Below are 20,349 nucleotides of genomic sequence, written 5' to 3' on the forward strand. Positions count from 1 at the left end.
GAGAGAACTAGGGTGTAGGTGGGTCATGGCCAAACTTTGAGGTGGTTCTGTGGATTCCTGGTCCCTTGCTGATATGGTACTACCAGCAGCACAGGACTCACTAGTCCCCAGCCCAAGAGCAACACTGGGTTTAGAGGCCCTGACGTCCTGGTAACGAGGGGCCCAGAGAAGCCAGGGCTTCATGTCTGAAGCAAGAACCCAGAGGAGCAGGTCCTAGCAGGAGGTCAGACCCCCATCCTGCCGGAAAGCAGAACTCAGAACCTCAGTAAGCTGAAGGTCCAGCTCTGGCTGCAGTCCCAGAAGGGGAGCCTCCTGGGCCTGACCTTGGCTCTTGCTTTCCCACTAAGCTGAGAGATCTTCCCCTCCCCCCAGCATCACAGAGTCCCCTCCCCAGGGAGCCCTGGGCCAGGCATGGGTTGGGCTGGGACTAGCAGGGGCCAAAAGTTGGATGAGCTGGGAACTGACAGCAAGTAACTGGAGAGAGGAAACCTACAGACCTACAGCACTAATCATCTCTGTGGGACGCCCTGGAGGAGTGGCCACCGCCTTGGGAGAGCCATTGTCACTCAGGGTCACAGCAGCCCAATTGAGGGAGGGTTATTAAAGAAGGACGGTCCCGAGCTGGGGCTGCAGGACCAGGATGACCGGGAAGCTCCTGTCTGCTATGACACCAAGGCTTTAATAAAGTGGAGGAGCCCTGCAGTCTCAGGAGAGGCCAACTAGTCCCATTCCGTGTTCCACATTGCCCTTGACCAGAGGTCATCCCCTTAAATCTCGAATGTCCCCTCCCAGGGATCGGAAGAGAGTGATGGCTTGCCCTCACTGGAACTAGCCGGGACCCCGGGATCTGGCTTTGGGCGTCAGAGGCGAAGGGCCCATTTTCAGATCCCTTCTTCACTGCCCCATGATTTCCCTTTGAGGCCCCGCAGCTGCTCCAGCTGCAGCCCTGCGTGGCCACAGCCTCCCCAGCACAGGGAGGAGGCTCCTCTGCCTGCTGCCTGCACACCCAGGCCTCTGATCTCAGAGTGAGCTCAGCCCCTTAGGAATGGGGGGCGGGTGAGTTGTGTGTGTGTGTGTGTGTGTGTGTGCACATGCGTGCGCAAAGTGCAGACCTTCACAGTGCGAGCTGGGCCTAAGCCGACTGCCAGGCCTTCAGCCTCTGGCCTGCACCCTCCAGAATAAACCTTTGGCACTGGCCAGCTGGCCCCTTGCTGGCCCCAGCCAGGTGCTACCTGCTCTCGCCTCCCCTGTGGCCTGTCCTCTCCTCCCCTCCTGTCCCCCATCCCTTCCCTCCTCTCTTTTCTTACCGGCTATGGAGTCCTGAGACAGAGGGGACACAAGTTTACAGGGGATAAAGGAACAACTTTGAGGATGCCATGAGGCAACATGTGACAAATTGCTGGGACATTTTTATGCAACGCTGACCTGGTGTCCGGAAACAGACAATGACACTTAAAAAACCAGGGGATGTGAGTGTTCTAGATTAAAGAGGCAAAGGCAAGGTCACAACCAAACGCAGCCCATGCCCTTTTCTTGTTGTTGTTTGGTACCAGGGATGGAACCCGGCACTTAACCACTGAGCCACTTCCCCAGTCCTTTTTAAAAAATTTATTTATTTGTTATAATCAGTTATGACAGCAGATTGTTCTTTGATTCATTGTACACAAATGGAGCACAATTTTTTACTTCTCTGGTTGTACACAAAGTAGCATCACACCATATGTGTAGTCATACATGTACCTAGGGTAATGATGTCCATCTCATTCCACCATCTTTCCTGCCCCCATGCCCCCGCTCCCCTCCCCTCCCTTCTCTTTGCCTAATCCAGAGTTCCTCCACTCATCCCATGCCTGCCTCCCATTATGGATTAGCATCCACTTATCAAACATTCAGCCTTTGTTTTTTGGGGGATTGGCTTACTTCGCTTAGCATGACATTCTCCAACTCTATCCATTTACCTGCAAATGTCGTGATTTCGTGCTCTTGTATTGCTGAGTAATGTTCCATTGTGTTCCATATATACCACAGTTTCTTCATCCATTCATCTACTGAAGGGCATCTAGGTTGGCTCCACAGTTTGGCTATTGTGAATTGAGCTGCTATGAACATTGATGTGGCTGTGTCACTGTCCGAATGGCAGTTATAAAAAATGCAAAAAACAATAAGTGTTCACAAGAATGTGGGGGGAAAGGCACACTCATACATTGCTGGTAGGACTGCAAATTGGTGCGGCCAATCTGGAAAGTAGTATGAGGATTCATTAAAAATCTTGGAATGGAACCACCATTGACCCCTTGGTCCTATTACTTAGTCTATACTCTTTTTGTTTTTCATTTTGAGACAGGGTCTTGCCAAGTTGCTAAGGTCCTCCTTTAGTTGCTGAGGCTGGCCTTGAACATGCCTCAGCCTCCAGAGCTGCTGGGATTACAGGCATGTGCCACCATGCCTGGTTCCGTGGACTTTTGTTGAAGTCACAAAATAAAATAGCTGCAAAAGACATTTTGAGGGAAATTTGAATATGGACTGTATGTTAGGTGGCATGGAGGGATTTTCAGTTCCTTAGATGTGACAGTGGTGCTGGGATTGAGGAGGATATTGCCCTCCTTTGTGGGAAATGTGTGCAGCAGTAATAAGGAGGCAGGAGTCATGATTTTTGCAAATTCCTTTCCAGTAATTCCACAAAAGAAGAAAGAAAGGGACTTGGGGGGAGCGAGGGGGAGAGAAGCAGCTGGTGCTCGGGAGGCAAAGGGTCTCTTTGCTTGAAGTTGGTGGGAGAACCTGGGCTCTGCAGGCTCCAGTCCAGGGCTCTGCTGTAAACACTTGGCCTGGGCGCATGTGCACTACACCTGCAGGCCCAATGAGGTGGCCTGTGGGTCAGGAAGGGCCCTCCCAAAGCCCAGATGAGATGGCTCTCAGTCTACCAGCCACTGGCAAGAGGCCAGCCAGGACGTGCTGTGAACCAGCCCTGGAAAGACCCCCCACACCAACATCCTGGGAAGCAGGCCGTCCACCGTCTAGAACCTCCCAGGCCCACTCTGGGGGACATGCTCAGTGGAAGAATTGCCTGCTGAGTGCAGCTCCCAGGCTGGGGACTGAGGTCTCCCATGACACAGGGTCCAGTTCAGAAGCACCAGCTGGGCACGGGGACAACCATCAGAACTGGCCAATGGATCATCAAGAAGCATACGAGGTGCCCACCTGGAGCCTCTACCACAGCTGAACTGGGGCGGTGGGAGGGAGGGAAAAGGGCAGGAAGTGGGAGACAGAGAGAGAGCAGGGGTTGCAGAGGAAGAGGGAGAGTGGAGGAAGAGGAGGAGGAGGAGGAGTGATGTCAGACACAATAGCAGACACAGGGACAGGGCAGCTGAGGGCTCCCCCAGGGCATCAGGGTAAATGTGGGTGCTGTCAGGGGAGCCCAGGAGATCCCATCAGGTCAGTGTGCCCTGTGCTGGGCACATGGTGGCAGCTTGGCATTGACTCCTCCCAGCCCTCAGAGGTGGTGCAGATATTAGCCTCCTTTATATAGGAGCAGATGGAGGTGGCACAGAGAGGTTAAGTAGCCCCCTCATGTCGCACAGCTAGTCTGTAGCAGAGATGGAAGTTGAACTCAGCTGGGGGTGGCTCCCAGTCCTTTGCTTGTGACGATTTCCTCACAGCCCTCGGGAGACCCTGTGGGAGGAAGGAGCACAGAGCTGGGCCACTCTGCCTCTAATGAGGCCACCTGCCCCCTCCCCAGGGCCCAGCTGTGGCTATGCTGGACTAAAGGAGAACTTGTCAAAGTCCCCAACTGCCACACCTGGACTATTTGGGTTCTGGTGGAAGCTGAGGTGTTGTCCCTCACTAGGGTGGACTCCTTCCAGAGAGGGACCAACTGTCCAGAAAGAGCACAAACCAGAGTTCAGTTCTGCTCGGAAGACCTTGGTGTCACCTCCTGACGTCACAGAGCAGGGAGGGAGAACCTGGGGCAGGAGCCCAGGAGAGGCCCTGGCTGTCTTGGGCTCTGAGGAGGCCTCTGGGGGCCAGAGTCAGATCCGAGTCAGGTCCTGAAGGCCGAGGTTGGGCTGGGCAGACCGGGAGGAAAAGGCTTTGCAGGCCAGCAGGCTTCAGCAAGGGGCTGGGGGTTGGTAGGAGCAAGCTCAACACCTCTCTTCCATGGGAACTGTGGAATCTAGAATGTTCTACCTGGAAGAGACAGAGTGAGTCCCAGCTTTTTCCCCTCCCATTGAACTTTTACCAGATCCACAAACCACCCATCCTATATTTTTCATACTTTTGAATCGATTCTGAAAAATCAACCTCATCGGGCTGGGGTTGTGACTCAGTGGTCGAGCACTTGCCTCACATGTGGGAGGCACTGGGCTCGGTTCTCAGCACCACAAATAAATAAGTGGATGAAATAAAGGTCCGTCAACAACTAAAAAAAAAAAAATCAAAGAAACAAAAATGAAAAATCTCACTAACAATAGTATCTGTGACACTATGGAATTGGCATGTATGTTATGTTTTTTTTTTTTTTTAATGCAAAAGAAAATAAACACACAACTATTGAAATTAGAAACTCCATCTCTGTGCCATGTGAAGGGACCTTGAGTGACCACCTGGGGTTCCACTTTGGGGATGGATGATGTCGCCCAGATAAGGAACTGGACACCAGAGAGGGGAAGGCCTCAGGGCAGCAGTGGCCCATAAGGTGCCCATCCTGGGCTCTCCAGCATGACTGTTCAGATGGCCACGTCCATATGGCCAGCAGAGAGAGCAGGAGGTGGGAGAGGGTCCAGCGCAGCCAAGGCTGGAGGTGCGGAGCCGTGGACAGTGGGAGACGGGCCCGCTGGGATGGAGGCACCCTGGGGAAGCGGAGAGGGGCAGGGAGGAGGGGGCCGAGAGCGGGGGAAGCAGCTTGCCCACGGTGAGGAGTCCTCCCTGGGACTGCCCTTGGGTTCTGAGCTTCCCCTTCCTTCCGGAGGCCCTTGTGGCCCAGCTCCTGGCTTTGCTTAAACCAAGTGCAAAAGGCCAGTTCCCAGAGTTGGCTTCCTGGTCCTGGGGGGTGTTCCCTTTTGCTTTTCCTCCCCTGGGGAACTTCAGTGTGTGTGGCTGTCTTGCTGGGGGAGAGTGGGGGAGGGCAAGGAAACCGGATCCAAGTGCTGATTTCTGGGCCCCATCTATAAAATATTGGATTCCGCAGGCCTGCACTGGAGTTTGTGTTTGTAGTAGGTGGCGTGGGAGGCTCAGAGATCTCCTCCACCCCGAGAGAGTTTGATACAGGTGATTCTTGGGCCTCACATTAAGAATCTTGCTCCAAAAGGTAATCTGGCATAGGAAAAAAACCTATGCTTAGGCCTCTACTCTGCTCTGTGGCCTTGAACAGTCACTTAACCTCTCTGTGCCTGATGATGATGATAATGGTAATGATGGCAATGTTGATGACATGTGGGACTAAGAGGTTTCTGAGGATGCCCTTGTGGATTAGAAACTTTAGAAAGAATCTAGAAGCTCTAACAAGAGGAGGGGGTCAGGGGGTTGTGCATAAATGAACACCCCCCTGACCCCTGGCCATCAGCATTGTTTCAACCTCTGTGATCACCCAGCCCCCAGCCTGTCTTCCCATACTGAATTTGGACCCCAGGTGGCAGTCCACGTGTGGTTGGTTTGCTCCCTCACTTGGCATGGTCCTTGGTAATGAAAGAACCCTACCATCTTTCTGGAAGGTGGGATGGGCATGGGCACCTAAAGCAGGAAGTGTGTGCCCGCCCCATGCCAGTCTCTGCTCCCACAGGACTTTGGTAGGCACAGGGCTGGCACATCGTGGGCCCTGAATTGGTGGAGGCTCTACCCTGCCCCCACAACTCCCTGAGCGCAGGCCCCAGGGCTTGCTCACCTCCTGCACCCCTAACTCCCTGGTTCCCAGCCCAGACCCTTCACAGAGCAGGGACCTGCCTGACCCTCATCTCTCCTGGCCCCTCACAGATGTCCTGGCGTCCGCAGTACCGCAGCTCCAAGTTCCGGAACGTCTATGGGAAGGTGGCCAACCGGGAGCACTGCTTCGATGGGATCCCCATCACCAAGAATGTGCACGACAACCACTTCTGTGCCGTCAATGCCCGCTTCCTGGCCATCGTCACCGAGAGCGCGGGAGGTGGCTCCTTCCTTGTCATCCCCCTGGAGCAGGTAGGTGGCCCTGGGGTCTTCATGAGACACAACAGAACAAGTGCAGGCCGGGGAGCCAGGAGACCTGAGATTTCTTTCCAGAACTTTCCCAGAGGTGTGCACTTGGACAAGCCACTGCCCTCGGTGTCCATGGGGTTCCCTTCCTGAGGGACTGGAACACTGTCTCCAAGACCGCCCGGCTCTCAGATCAGCTCCCTGGGCATCCTTTTGGTTTGGAGCTGGAGCGGGTGAAGACCCAGCCACAGGTGCATGGGCATCTGCAAAAATATCCCACTCTAAAAAATCATGGCCCTCCACCGAGAGCCTGGCCATTGCGTACCTCCCCCTCGTCTCCGCCGCCAGCTAAAGGTCCTCTGCCTTCCGTGGATGTTGATGTGGATACAGCAGGTTAAGTCTGCAAAGCCTAGATCATGAAATTTTTAAGTTGCAGCCATTTGGGCGGAGGCCCTGGGGGCCTGTGGGAGGTCACCGCCTCAGGGAAAGTGCTCGCTGTCAGTCCTGCTTGTTTATGGCTGAGCGCCCCTTCCTGGCCTGACTCATCCCCACTCCCACCAGACCGCTCCCCTGTGGAAGGAAGGAAGCCCTGCTTCTGCTGGCTGGTGCGGGGGGATGGATTTTTTTTAGTCTCTCCTACCCACAGCGGGGTGTCAAAGTTCTAGAAAAGCCTCAGGTTCTCTTTCCCAGTGAGGAGGCAGCTTCGAGGACCCCGAGGCAGGGCCTGATACACAGAGATGTCCCTGGAGCAGTGAGTGCCCTTGCTGGCCGCAGGCTTGGGTATTTCTCAACCTCTGCCCTTGTTTCCCTGTGACGGTCCAGCAGGGATCCTGAGTCCTCCCCTGTCTGCATCTGCCTTGGCCTCAAGTAGGACAGGACAGGAAAGCTGCTCGTGAGCCACATGCCAGGCTAAAGATGTTTTGTTACTTTCTTGGAAAACTTGTCAGCTCTGCTGGTGGGCTTCTGAGATGTAGTCTGTCCCCCCTCCCGGGACAGATGGCCTCGGCTCTCTGTCTGCCTTGAGATAGCACAGCTCCAGGAACCTGGCTGGGTCTGTGTGTGTGTGTGTGTGTGTGTGTGTGTGTGTACAGGGGATTGAACCCAGGGGTGCTAAACCACTGAGCCCCATCCCCAGCCCTTTTGATATTTTATTTAGAGACATGGTCTTGCTAAGTTGCTCAGGGCCTTGCTAAATTGCTGAGGCTGTCTTTGTGCTTGTGATCCTCCTGCCTCAGCCTCCCAAGCTGCTGGGATTATAGGCATGCGCCACCGCAACTGCTCCCAGCTGGTTTTTTGGGGGGCATAAGCCCATTGCAGACATTCTGCCACTCTCCACTTTATTATGGCTGGCAAGGGTCAAGTCAACCCCCATAACACAAATGAATTCCAGGTGGATTAAAGATCTAAACATTAGAAAAGAAGGAAGGAAGGGAGGAAGGAAGGAAGGGAAGGAGGGAGGGAGGGAGGAAGGAGACTGTTAGTATGTTAGAGAAAAATGGGGAATATTTTTTAAATCATGCAAAGTAAAAAGGCTTCTGAAGCAAGACAAGATCTCCCAAATCAATAAAGAAATGATTAATAGATTAGAATAAACTTTGTTAATAATAGTTTCTGTACTACAATATTCCTAAACAAAATTAAAAGGAAAGCCCCTGCAAAAAGATGTCCAAATATCATGTCTCAATAAAAAATAAGTAATTAGGGAAGTCCTAGCTCCTTATAAAAAGCAGAGGTCACAGAAAACTGTGACCTCTCTCAAAATGTTTTTACTATGAATTAAAAAATAAAAAGCCATAGTGCTCTTAAATATTTAGAGTGTTTTTAAAATCAAGACAGCTGTATTTTTTATATAAACATCCTCTCAGTTTAGTACACAGTTTTTAACACACAATAAAAGATAACATTGAATTCACATTGTAGAAATACCCAACGTCTGCTTATCTTGTATTTTGCATTAAACCTGAGGACATTTTTTGCATGTATTAGGAATTGGATGAGACATTCAATAATACAGCTATGACTAAAGGTCAAAAATGCTCACTTGTAGCCAGGTGTGGTGGCACATGCCTGTAATCCCAGCAGCCTTAGAGGCTGGGGCAGGAGGATTGTGAGTTCAAAGTCAGCCTCTGCAAATCAGGGAGGCCCTAAGTAAGTCAGAGGGACCCTGTCTCTAAATAAAATGTTAAAAAGGGCTGGGGATGGGGCTCAGTGGTTAAGTGCCCCTGGGTTCAATCCCCTGTATCGAGGGGAAAAAAAAAAAAAAGCAAAAAAAGAATATTCACTTATTTTATTAAAAACCATTAGTGTCCTCCTATATAAATTAGAATGTTTTTGATAAAAACCTATTGATTACAGAAAAAGAAAAGCTACACACTTGGGCACAATCTGTGCAGTGTGTAACGACCAAAGATTTATGTCCAGAGTATATAAAGAGCTCCAGAAAAATCAATAAGAAAAAATTCAAAAGTGAGCATGAGAGATTCATAAGCAATTCACAGAAGACAAAATACATCTTTTAGCTACTAATTGGAAAAGATTGAAGAGTCAGGATCCTCAGTGTTGCCAAAGGTGTGAGAGAGCCGGTGCTCCAGGAGTGCTCCAGTATGCTCTTGGGGAGATACCAGTGAGGCAACCAGTGGTGTCCATTGCATTTAAAGGTTCATGTCCACTGGCCCAGCAATGCCACATTGGGAGTTTGTCCTGCAGAGCTATTCTCAAGTGTATTTTAAAAAGAAAAATGTTTGCAGCATTTTGTAGTATTTGATTTTTTAAAAGCAAACCTCAATTTCAAATTCTTTCTAATAGAAATAAAATTTCTGTCAGATTGATTAATTTCTCAACTCTTCTCCCTAATTTCTGTAATGGTAACAAAACATTTTATATTGTTGGTAACCCTGGTCTAGAATACAATCAGATATTGTAAGCACTTTGCAGAAAACAGAAAAGACAGCATAGTATTCTTTACAAGGATAAGTTGCCCAATTTAGAAATATGTAATACATAGGTAACTATGCATGTATTTTTATATGCACATTTTCCTTTATTTGTTCATGTTCTGTGATGCAGTTTGTGTAACTTGATCAATCATGATAATGATGGCTCCTACTACCAGTTGATTCCTTTTGTTTTCTCTCATTTCAAGAAGTTTTCACTTTATGTAAGTATTCAATAATTTGTGCAACATTTTATAATAGAGAAAAATTGCAAGTCCATCAATAAGGAAACAGGTAAACAAATTTCTCTTTGTGTGGACTCTATGCAGTCATCAAAACTGATCTTGTGACCAAGAAGAGGTGCATGTCTATAATCCCAGCAACTCATGAGGCTGAAGCAGGAAGATTGCTAGTTCAAAGCTAGCCTCAGCAATTTAGAGAGACCCTAAGCAATTTAGCAAGACCCTGTCTCAAAATAAAAAATTAAAAGGACTGGGGACATGGCTCAGTGGTAACATGCCCTTGGGTTCAATTCCTAGTACCAAAATAAAACAACAACAACAAAACCTGATTTTGTGAATCAGTCCTTCTCAAACACTCAGTCTCAGGATCACTTTTCAAGTCTTAAAAATTATTAAGGGGTGTGAAGAGTTTTTTTTAATATAACTATCAATTTTTAGCATATTCAGAATAAAAATGAAAGAATCATAAAATATGTATTTATTAATTCACTTAAAATAACGATAACAGTCAGATGAGGTGGTGCACACTTATAATCCCAGTGACTTGGGAGGCTGAGGCAGGGGGATGGTGAGTTCAAACTCAGCCTCAGGAACTTTGTGCGGCCCTAAGCAACTCAGTGAGACCCTGTCTCTCTAAAAAAAAAAAAAAAAAAAAAAAAAAAAAAAAAAAAATTGGTGGGGGATATGGCTCAGTGGTAAAGTACTCCCAGGCTCAATCTCTGGTACTTAAAAAAAAAAAAAAAAGATAGCCTATTTTATATAGTCCTGGAGGACATACTTTCATGAAATATAACTATACTTTCCCAAACCAAAAAAAAGAAAAAGAAATTAACAAGAAAACTAGCACAATTTCATGCTTTTGCAATCTCTTTAATGAGTGTCTGGCTTGATAAGGATGCCAGATTCTACATCTGCTTCTGCATCCAGCTGTTGCCCTGCGGCCCATCAGACAGCCTCTGGAAAACCCACTTGGGAGAGAATGAGTGGAAAAGCTACCAAGGTCTTTAGTGTCATTATGAGAATGTTTCAACTCAATGGACTCCTTGAAAAGGTCTTGAAGATCTATCGAGGTCCCCAGACTCATTTGAGAATTGCTGACACAGAGGCGTGTTCAATGAGAAATGATGATATACTGTCAAGCAAAATAATAAATAAATAAAAAAAATAAGGGAGGGGAAATATATGATTAATCACATTAAAAAATATCTATCTGATTTGTCTGGAAAAAGGCATTTCAAATGTTAAAGGTGGTTGGTTCTCTCCACCCTGGGAAGCACGGTGTTCTCTTTCTCCTTTTTGTTTAGCATATATTCTAAATTTTTTTTAACAGGGAATACTTAATATCATGGGCTTTAGGAAAAAGTTATGAATGTGACCTGTGTACCTGGTTGGGGGAGGGGCTAGGGTTTCAGAGCCCCCCAACATCCTCATCTGGGCACCATGAGGCCACCCCTGGCTTTGCCAGCTGCCCACTCCTCTACCTGGAACATGAGCACCCCCCGTGCTCCGACATGGATAGATGTGTGTGCAGCAATGTTTTCTCAATTCACACGTGACACCTGCTCACTGTAGAAAGTTCACACAGAGCTGAATGCCCAGGGTGAAGGCATGATGGGGGTCCTGACTAAGGATCGGGGGGCTTTATTTAGTTTGAAGCAGGACCTGGGGTCTGGGAACTATATGGAGCAGGGTGGCACCCCCAACGAAAGGGCTGCTCAGAAATCAGGGCAGCCCTGGCCTCAGGGCCTGGGCCACATCTGCAGTCCCCTGAGGTCAGAGCTGGGCCTTCAGGCATGAAGGGGATATGACTCAGTGGGACTTCTGAGGCACAGGACTGCCTGGCTGGTGCTGGGGGAGCCAGAGAAGGCAGGGCTAGGAACGGTCACAACAATGGCAAATGCAGACCCCTGGTGTATCAGGCAGAGCTGCTCCCTGTCAGCCAACTTTAGGAAAGAGAAGGCCAATTATTTTAACTTCAGTTTTCTTTCTCCCAGTTTGGTAGAAATCTCTCCTCAAACAGTTTGTATATTACTCAATACATAAACACAGAAAAGACTGTGGCCATTTCTTGGTGACTCCTGGTCGTGGCTTTGCATGGTCCTTATGAGCTGTGGACACAGTGGTGCATGGCTGTCCCTGTACTGAATGGCTCCAGGTCATTGTCCTGAGCCACCAGCAGGCCATGGGTTGTCTGCATTAGCAGTTCTGACCACCTCCTCCCCCGCCGTCAGGGGTCTCTTCCATCCCTTTCTTGCTTCTCTGAGAGGTTTGAGCAGAAGAGGGTAGAACTTGCCCAGGACTTCCGAATCTCTGCCCCGAAGCCAAGCCTTGTGAGGGAGGCTCAGAATCTTCCAGAAAGCCTTTCTGCTTTTGTTGAGACTCCCTTACAGCCAGCTCACTTGAGGTTTCAATACTGAGGTTTCAATATCTTCCCAGGGTAGGAAGCCCTGTCCACAATGAGAACAAACAGCTCTAACAATGCTGGGCCTGTGAACGCCAAGGGCAGCAGACTCTCTTAATTGATGCTCTCAGCAGGTGGGTAGAGCCGTCTGTCCTCATCTCATAATTGGGGAAACTGAGGCTGCAGAGACAGGCAGGAGCCACACCTGGGCCAGCTCACTGGTCAGTGCAGGAGCTGCACCCAAAGCCCACTTCCTTGTTTCCCAGTCTGAGACTTTTTCCACTGCCTAGACACTGGTGGACGCGGCAGTCCTGGTGGTCGGCAGGTCCCCAAGGATCTGTTTAGATCCTGAAGGAGAGGATGTGACTTCCTCCGGGCTCTTGTTGAGGCCGCTGCTGTGAAGGCCAGAGCCCATTTTTTCCATAGTTAACATGCAGCTACGTGCTCTTGCCTCTGGAGTGGAATGTTAAACTCCAGGGGGGTGCAGTCGGCACCCGGATTGCCTGGCACAGCTGGAGGGGCCTTATGAATGTTCCAGCAGCCTGATTATCCACAGGGGCCTCCCCAGGTGCACCCACTTTCCTGCTGCACCCCGTCAGCACTGCCTGCCACCTCCAGAGCGAGGCTGCAAGACCAGGGCTGGAGTCATTGCTACTGGTACCCCGACGGGCACCTGGCAGGAAAGAGGAATCAGGGCGTGGATGTCAGGAGTCTGGCTTCTCCCGTAACCCAGCCTAGGCTGTAGGCTTGAGTCACCTGGGAGCTTTCAGGGGTCTAACACGCCTGCTCTTTTGGACTCTCACTAAGCCCCACAGCAAAAGTAGTTATTCTCTCCATTTTACAGATGAAGAAACAGAGGCTCAGAGAAGTCACTTGACTGCACTACATACAAGTGGCAGAGCCAGAGTTTAAGACCAAGGCTCTCTCAGCCACATGCCCGCCCACCTCACAGAGAGTTAAGGAGCAGCATTTCCATTGATGTGCCTTGAACAGGGATACCTTGGTGACCTCCTCCCATGTGCCAACACGTGGACGTGTCTCCTGGCACCCAGGAGAACAGGTGTTTCCTAAACTCCGACAGGTGTGGCAGGTTGTAGAACTGAGGCAGCTGTCCTTGTCAGCAGAACAGGCAGGGGAGAGGTTCTGCACTGAGAGACCCACGAGAGCATCATTCCTGCAGTTAGTGGGCAAGGGCCTGGCCCCCAGTGCCATTGGGCTGGTCTCTGAGGGACCCGGTGGGCATCCTATTGTGGGCTGGGCTGGTGGGTGTTCCCTGCGGGGTTAGTCCTGTGTCTTGCTCCAGGAACCAGCTCCATGTGGGGCAGGCGAGCTTTTGAACACATGTGTCCTCCGTGCACCCTGCCAGCAATGACAACCGACGGGCCACTCCCGCCTTTCCTGGAAGCTGGGGTCCCACCTACTTTATGCTTAGATGTAGCCATCTAGGACACAGGTAGCTGGTACCTCTGCTTTAAAGCAGCGCCCAGTCCTGGGGTTGGGATGCTGGGTTCGGCCTCCAGGTGAGGGTCATCCCTGCCACTCCCCACCTTCCCCGACCTTGCCCAGTCTCAGCCTGGAGACAGAACATTTCCCCTGGTCTCTGGGATGAGGAGACGCATCCTCCTCCTTCACCCAGCCAGTGGCCTCCTCTTGCCTTCTCTGTCATCTCTGATGTCTCTGAGGCCGGAGACCTAACCAGGCCTGGACGGTCGCTGCAGTTCTGGGGTCGGTGGAGCCTCACTGGGGCAAGATTGGAAGTCAAAGTCAGCAAGGCAGTCTTAGGAGAGCAGAGCGTGGGTCAGGAGAGCAGCTCAGGACAGTGACTAGGAACGCAGCCTCCAGGAACAGACAGACCTCCAGTGAATCTCTGCACTGCCACTCAGGTGCTGTGTGACTTTGCATGAGTCACTTTACCCTCCTGTGTCCCAGTTTTCCCTTCTGCGAGATGACGAGGTTGGACCACATGATTTCTAAGGCTCCTTTTAGCTCTCACATTCTGTTCCCTTCTAATGCCATTTTATTCAAATGTGTCCTCACGAATATGCGGGTAGGCACTGTGTAGGACACAAGAATGGCTCCTTCTCCTCCTCCCTCAAGGCCCATCTCAAATGCTGCCAGCTCCGGGACGCCTTCCCATTCCAGGGCCCATCTGGAGGTAGCTTGTGTCTGCCACGGTTAAAGCCCTTCCTACATGCTCAGTGGTTAGTCCATCCTTCCACCCATCCACCCACTTACTCACCTATCCATCCATACAACATAAGGTTTATTAAGCACCTACTATTTCACTCAGCGCTCCTGGACCAGGGATGCAACAGGAAACAAGACCAAGTCCTTGTTCACATGGAGTTTACATTCCAGTGAGCCCGACCTCCTTGCTTTTTTGTTTATTTGTTTGGTACCAGGATTGAACTCAGGGACACTCCACCACTAAGCCACATCCCCAGCCCTATTTTGTATTTTACTTAGAGACAGGGTCTCACTGAGTTGCTTAGCACCTCACTTTTGCTGAGGCTGGCTTTGAACTCACAATCCTCCTGCCTCAGCCTCCTGAGCCACTAGGATTACAGGCGTGCATTACCATGCTTGACAAGCTGCCTCTCTTGGACTGAGAGCCCAGGAGTGGGGTAACTGGCCAAAGGCAGGTGGGGGGTGCTCAGCAGGGGAGCATCAGGCAGACTTGAGCCAATTCCCAGAGTCCCAGTCCCATCACCCCAGAACTGGCAGCCTCTCTCTCCTGGGCTTGGGGGGAATGTGTGTCCTGTGGGGGCTGCACCCTCTCCTGAAAGCCCTTCTAGAAGTCTCGCCTTTCTTACTCCAGAAATTGGTGACTAGTTAGCTTCATGGCTTGTGGGATGTTTGAGGCCTAATATTAACAGAAGAGTGGGGAGGAAGGTGCCCAGCCCAGTGCAGGGGACTGTGGTAAAGTCAGGCTTCCTTGCTGGTCCAAAGACTTTGCTTCCATTCCAACCTGTAATCCCTGCCCTGCACTCAGCATGGAGCTTCTCAAGCCTCATCTCCTCATAGAAAAGCCCTGAATCTTGTCGTTGCCCGTCTGCCATGAGGTCCCCCTCTGCTCCGGGTTCAGAGAGCCTTTTCCAAATCCATTTTTCAGCTCCTTCCTCAATTGCTCTTTGTTCTGCCTTCCACGGGTGCAATTTGCATCTCAAAGCCGGTGACAGCCTGAATGTACAGTAAGTGACTTTGGGAAGGGAAGAATTGTGCTCAGAGAGAGAGGAAAGTCGCAACTTTATTCCATTTGTCTGAGGCCTGAGATTGACAGCCTCACTTTGTGTCTTTCCCATTTTTGGAAGAATGGGCTGCTTATTTTTGAGAAGAGCGAAGGCAAGTCTTCAGCAGAAATGCAATGTCGCTGCCTTAATTTATTTCAAGCTTATGGGATGGGCTGTTGTCCGGATTTGGGGTCCCGGAGGCCGGGGATGCCTGGTTGGTGGGCATCGTGGGAGGTAGGAGAATCCATCCCTCCGCCTGGGTCCGGCCTCAGCTGAGCTGTCCCCTGCCTCCATTACCCTCCTTCCTCACAGAACCAGAGGCTGGGGACAGTGGCACCTGCCTCAGGACTCTGAATTCAGGTCCTAACTCCAGCCAGCAGCACTGGTCGGGACTCTGAAGCAGCCTGCCAGTCACTATATGCCCCCCATTTTCCTTCCAAGGCCCACAGCCCCACAGAGTTGGGGACTAATAGTGTATCCCTCAGTGGCACCGTTCCAGGCTCACAACCAAAACTCCGTGCCTCAGTGTCCCTCTTATGAAACTCTGACGGGACTCATGTCTCGGGGTGCTATGATGATTCAGTGGGGTGCTGTTGAGAACACTGAGCTCGCAGCCTGGCACAGATCATGTGCTCTGTACTGGGAGCTGTGGTGACACCCAGGATGTGGTATGTCACCTTTTGCCCACCCTCTCCCCCATTTCTTCCCATCCCAGGATGGGCCTGTGGGCTTTGGAACCTGCATTCAGTAAGGACCAGGCTTGTCTCTGGCCTGTGTGCAGCTGTCTGTGTCCTTGGAGATGAGCCTCACCCTGCCTAGAGGGAGGGCCTGCAAAGTAAAGCCATTTTTGCCTAAAAGGAACAGAGAGGGTGGCCCAGGGCCTCCCGGGAGCTGTGACTAATTGGGCTGCTCCGTGCTGAGTGCCTGGAGGAGGGAGAGAGTGGGGAGGAGGCTGGGCTCTTCCGAGTCCCCCTGAAGTGGGCCTGCCTGCTTCCTAAGGTTGGGCTTCTGCCAGGTAAAATGAAATAAGGCATGAGAAAGCTTCACTGCAGCCGCTGACATACAGCAAGTGCTCAATAAATGAGAGCTGGGCTGTTTCCATGATTATTACTCTAGTAAGCTCCAGGTTGGGAGGAAAGGGATGCTAGGAACCAGGGACAGGGGCTTTCTGGGGTCTGGCGGGCTCAGATGTTAGCACGAGGCCATTGATGGGCGTGGGTCTGCGATTCTATGCTCTGAGCCCCTTTGAAGCCAGCGCCCCGGCACCCACATCCTCTAAGCACCTCACTGTGCCGTGACAGATCCTGGCCCCAGGAAGTGGAGAAGTGTCCTGTCCCAGGTTGCACCCATGGCCTCTTCCCAGGGTCCTTGCACTCAGCCACTTGACAGTGGCTCGTCCCTCCCAATGTGTACATGGCGAAGGTTATGGTGACCCAAAGGAGTGTGTTGCTAGGGGATTTCAGTGGGCAGCGAGACCTGCCACACAGGGCAGCCGCCTTCAAGCCGCTCAAGAGGGACCAGGTGGAGGGAGACCCACCGCCTCACCAGGTCGAGCCCAGCTCTGGAAGCTCCACTGCACAGGGCTGTGAGGCCACCCCTTCAGGGAACAGAAGAGACAGAGGGTGCGTGAGTCTGCGGGGATGAGGACTGGAGTGACCCGGCTTGAGGCAGACCATCTCTGGGGGCCCACGGGGCCTGGAGACCTTGACCGAGACTCCTGCCCTGAACTTCTCATCACAGCTTCCAGAACAACCACCCGCTCTTGGCATCGCCTGGCAGGCTCCAGGCCTGGCGTGGTCTAAGGGCAGTTTCCACCTCTGGAGGGCCTCCCCGCTCCCTGTCCCTCCCAGGGCTCTTATAGTTCATCATGATGGGGCGTGCTGGCCGTGGCATTCCCGGCCTCTTAGATCAAGAGCCAGCTCTGCCGCATCCGGCTCACAGAGCGCTCTGCTTCTCATCCGTCTTCCCCACTTTTCCTTCCACTCAGCTGCGACCTTGATTTTAGTTGCTAAGCAACCTGTGCCTATGTCTCCAAGTGGGTCATCAGGTGAACATGGGAGGGGAAAGATAGGGAGTGGCAATGCTTTGAACTATGTGATTTATAGATGGAGGCGCGGGGGCCCAGAGAGGGCAAGGGACTTGGTCAAGGCTGCATAGCTCATCAGTCCACATTTGTCAGGACAGTGAACTCTCCAGGATTCCATCCTCTCCACCCCCCCACTCTTACCAAGAGAAGCACCCAGGAAGCAGCAACACCTTAGGGACAATCCACGAGAGACAGCCATCCAGCCGGGCAGGGAGGCAGTGTGTCTGGTGATTAGGCGGGCAGGATCTGGCATCGGATGTCCTGGGTTCAAATCCCAGCTCCACCATTTACTAACCGTGTGCTGTGGGCCCATTGCCTAAACTAGCTTGTACCTCGCAGTTTCCTCGGTGACAAAGTGGGAGAAATGCTATTGCAGAGTCCAAGACTGTTCTGAGGGTCGGGTGGGGAGGTTCATGGCCTGGAAGGTGCTGGAGCCTGGGGACCCTCCGGCTCCCATGACCCAGGTGCAGCCCCACAGGGCGCCACCCCCACCCCAGCACACCATCCCTCTGGTGGGATCCGGCCTCAGTTTAACTAGGCCACAGGTGTGGTACAAAAGATTTCACACTTTTGTCTCTAATACTGGAGACTTGATCACGTCAAACAGGCTCTTTAACTTTGGGGGGTAGGGAGACCCCTTTGAAGTCCAGAAAAGCCCAGGGATCCCTTCATAGGATAAAGTTTTTAGGTACATAAATGAAATTCAAAGAATTACAAAGAAACTGATTCTGTTGAACTCTAGCTGTCAATAAGAGTGGCAGGATGGGGTAAGGGAGTGGAAAGGCTTTATATCTCTGCACTGAATAACAGGATCCAGTGGGGGCCTAATAATGACTCTAATCTCCAAATAGTGATGAGCGTGGACAGCATTCTGAAGTAACAGATGTGATCTGAGAACATCTGTGATGTTCGGGATGAGAACATGACAGGTTCGGCTGATCCTAAGGGGATTCGCTGACTGCACTGATGAAGGAACATAGGGTGAAATCTTAGATAGATGAGAGGGAAAACAGAGACCCAACCTTTCTCCCATCCATGTTCACAGACCTCCTGGAAATGGTCTGTGGACCATCAGGTTAAAGACTCCAAGAACAAAATCAGGGGGAAAATCATTGTTCAAAATCCCAATGAGCTGAGCTGCCCTGGTTGAGGCTGGTGGGGAGGGGTGAGGCAACCTGCCTGCACCCCTTGCCCCTGGTGCACCCCACCCACATCCCCAGCCTCCCTGGAAGTCAGGAGGCCTGGCTTCTGTTGGCTCTTTGTGACCTCAGGCAAATCTGCTGGCCCTTTGGGCCTCAGTTTCCCCATCTATAAAATGAGACGTTGGTCCCGTTGTCATTCGAGATCTTGCCAGCCGATACTCTGGGAGTCTGTGTTCCTGCCTCCCTGGAGACAAAGGCCCAGGAGTCTGGGTCTGCAGCGCCCTGGACCAGGGAGAGGGAACAGCTGGGGCCAGGCTGGCAGGCTCCCAATTGTTCAAGGGAGCTAGAGGAGGACGAGGCGCAGGGTGCTCTCCAGAGCGACAGCTGGGGGATCCTGGCTGGGGGCCTGGGCCTCGCCTGCCATCTGTGCCTCCTTCCTGCCCGCACGCTGGTGGGGGTTGCTGGTGGGAGTGGCCATGGGGCTGGGGCCAGCAGGAACCTGGATGGAGTCGGGCAGGGCTGGCCAGAGAGCCAGGGAAGAGCTGCGTGCTCACTCCTGGGTGCTTAGCTCCCTCCACCCTCGCTTTCCCACCCTGATCTTAGAGAGCTCTGCAGAGGAAAGGTGCACAGACTTAGGTCCAGTTATGTACTTCACGGCTGTGCTACCTTGAACCTCTCCACATTCCCTCTCCCCTTCTAACAGACATCATTCCTAAGGACCAGATCAAGGTTTAAAGGACACGGAAGAGATAAACTCCCCCAGCGTGCTGACAGCAGTAGGTGTTTCCTGTGAGCTGTAAATGCCCCGCTGGTTGGGGTGCAGTGGAGAGTCCTGTGCACCCCGGTATGTGAGCAGTCCAGCCGCCTTGCCCTCCGGCCTTTGCTCCCACTCTTCCCTCACTCTTGCTGCCCTTACCCACCAGTGCCCCCACACAGACACTCCCGTCCACCTAGAGTTACTCACCTATTTACAAACAAGTGCTTGTTCCAGACAGGCAAAGCCTTCAGGCACTTGAACTTCAAAAGTTATGTTCACCGAGGACGCAAGTGAAAAGCCTGCCTGTCACACCCAGTTTCCAGTTGCTCCCTTCCTCCACTAGGAGGCAACCAGAGCTCTCGTGTCCTCCCCAAAGTTCTTACACACACACACACACACACACACACACACACACACATATGTGGTGTGCACACAGATGGTCCCCAATTTAGGGTGGTTCAAGTTGCATCTTTTCCCAACTTCAGAAGGATGAGAAAGTGGTGCACATTCAGGAGAAACTGAATTTTCAAATTTTAGATCTTGACTCTTCCCAGGCTACCACTTTGTTCTGATACTTCTTTGTGATGCTGGCTGCAGGGCCGCGCTCCAGGCAGCCCCGTGATCACCAGCATCCACTCTGGGGGGTGCTGTGCTGCTGGGCTCTGAGGGTCAAGAGGTTGCATCCACAATTTCAACTTAAGATGAGTTTCTCGGGACATAACCCCGCCCAGGGGAGGCTGAGGACCATGTGTATATTATACAGAGACAGCCTCCCACCTGCATCGTTCTCTCTGCATCTTGCCTTTTTAATGTAATTACATATCTTCAACATCATCAGTACAGAGTTTCCTCACAGTATTGCCGGGTCTCAGTCATTCACTGAGCCACATATTATCTGTAGATGGGCATTTAGATTGCCTCCCAACTTTCACTATTATAAAAGATGTGGCAGAGAATGGTTGGTGACTGGCCTTTGTGGCAGGGGCATCTGCAGGCTGGACTTCCACAGGTTGAAATGATAGTTCCAGGGGAATGTGCTTCCTACCGGGAAACACGCTCAGAGCAGGATTTCTTTCTGACTTGTCATAGGTAAAGATTGCTAGCAAGACACAGAGAGCCATGACCATAAAAACAATTGATAAATTGATCATGTTTGAAAACTTTTGCACACCCAAAGATCTAATGAGGAAGAAGGCAAGCCACAGGCAGGGGGCGGTGTTTGCATAGCCCATGTCTGAAAAGGACTGTAATCCCTAACAGGACTGCATTTAAAGATGGGAGTGAGGGGGCAGGACGTGCTTTGCATGCAAGCAGATGTCCGGGTAGCCAGTGAGCCTGTGGAAGGGTGCTGCTTCCTCAGAGGAGTTTCAACTAGCATTTTCATTAGCGCATCTCAGAT

The 20,349-nt window shown here is 51.4% G+C and overlaps 1 protein-coding gene across 1 annotated transcript in view; it reads left to right on the top strand.

Moving 5' to 3' along the window:
• The window catches only part of Coro2b (coronin 2B), a 135,783-nt gene that overhangs the window by 59,606 nt on the left and 55,828 nt on the right, over positions 1–20,349 (top strand). Inside the window, exon 2 of the mRNA XM_076851004.2 lies at positions 5,965–6,165. Coding sequence (XP_076707119.1) covers positions 5,965–6,165 — 201 coding nt within the window. The remainder of the gene's footprint in view (positions 1–5,964; positions 6,166–20,349) is intronic.

The sequence above is a fragment of the Callospermophilus lateralis genome, chromosome 3 (genome assembly GCF_048772815.1).
Source record: "Callospermophilus lateralis isolate mCalLat2 chromosome 3, mCalLat2.hap1, whole genome shotgun sequence".
Classification (NCBI taxonomy): Eukaryota; Metazoa; Chordata; class Mammalia; order Rodentia; family Sciuridae; genus Callospermophilus; species Callospermophilus lateralis.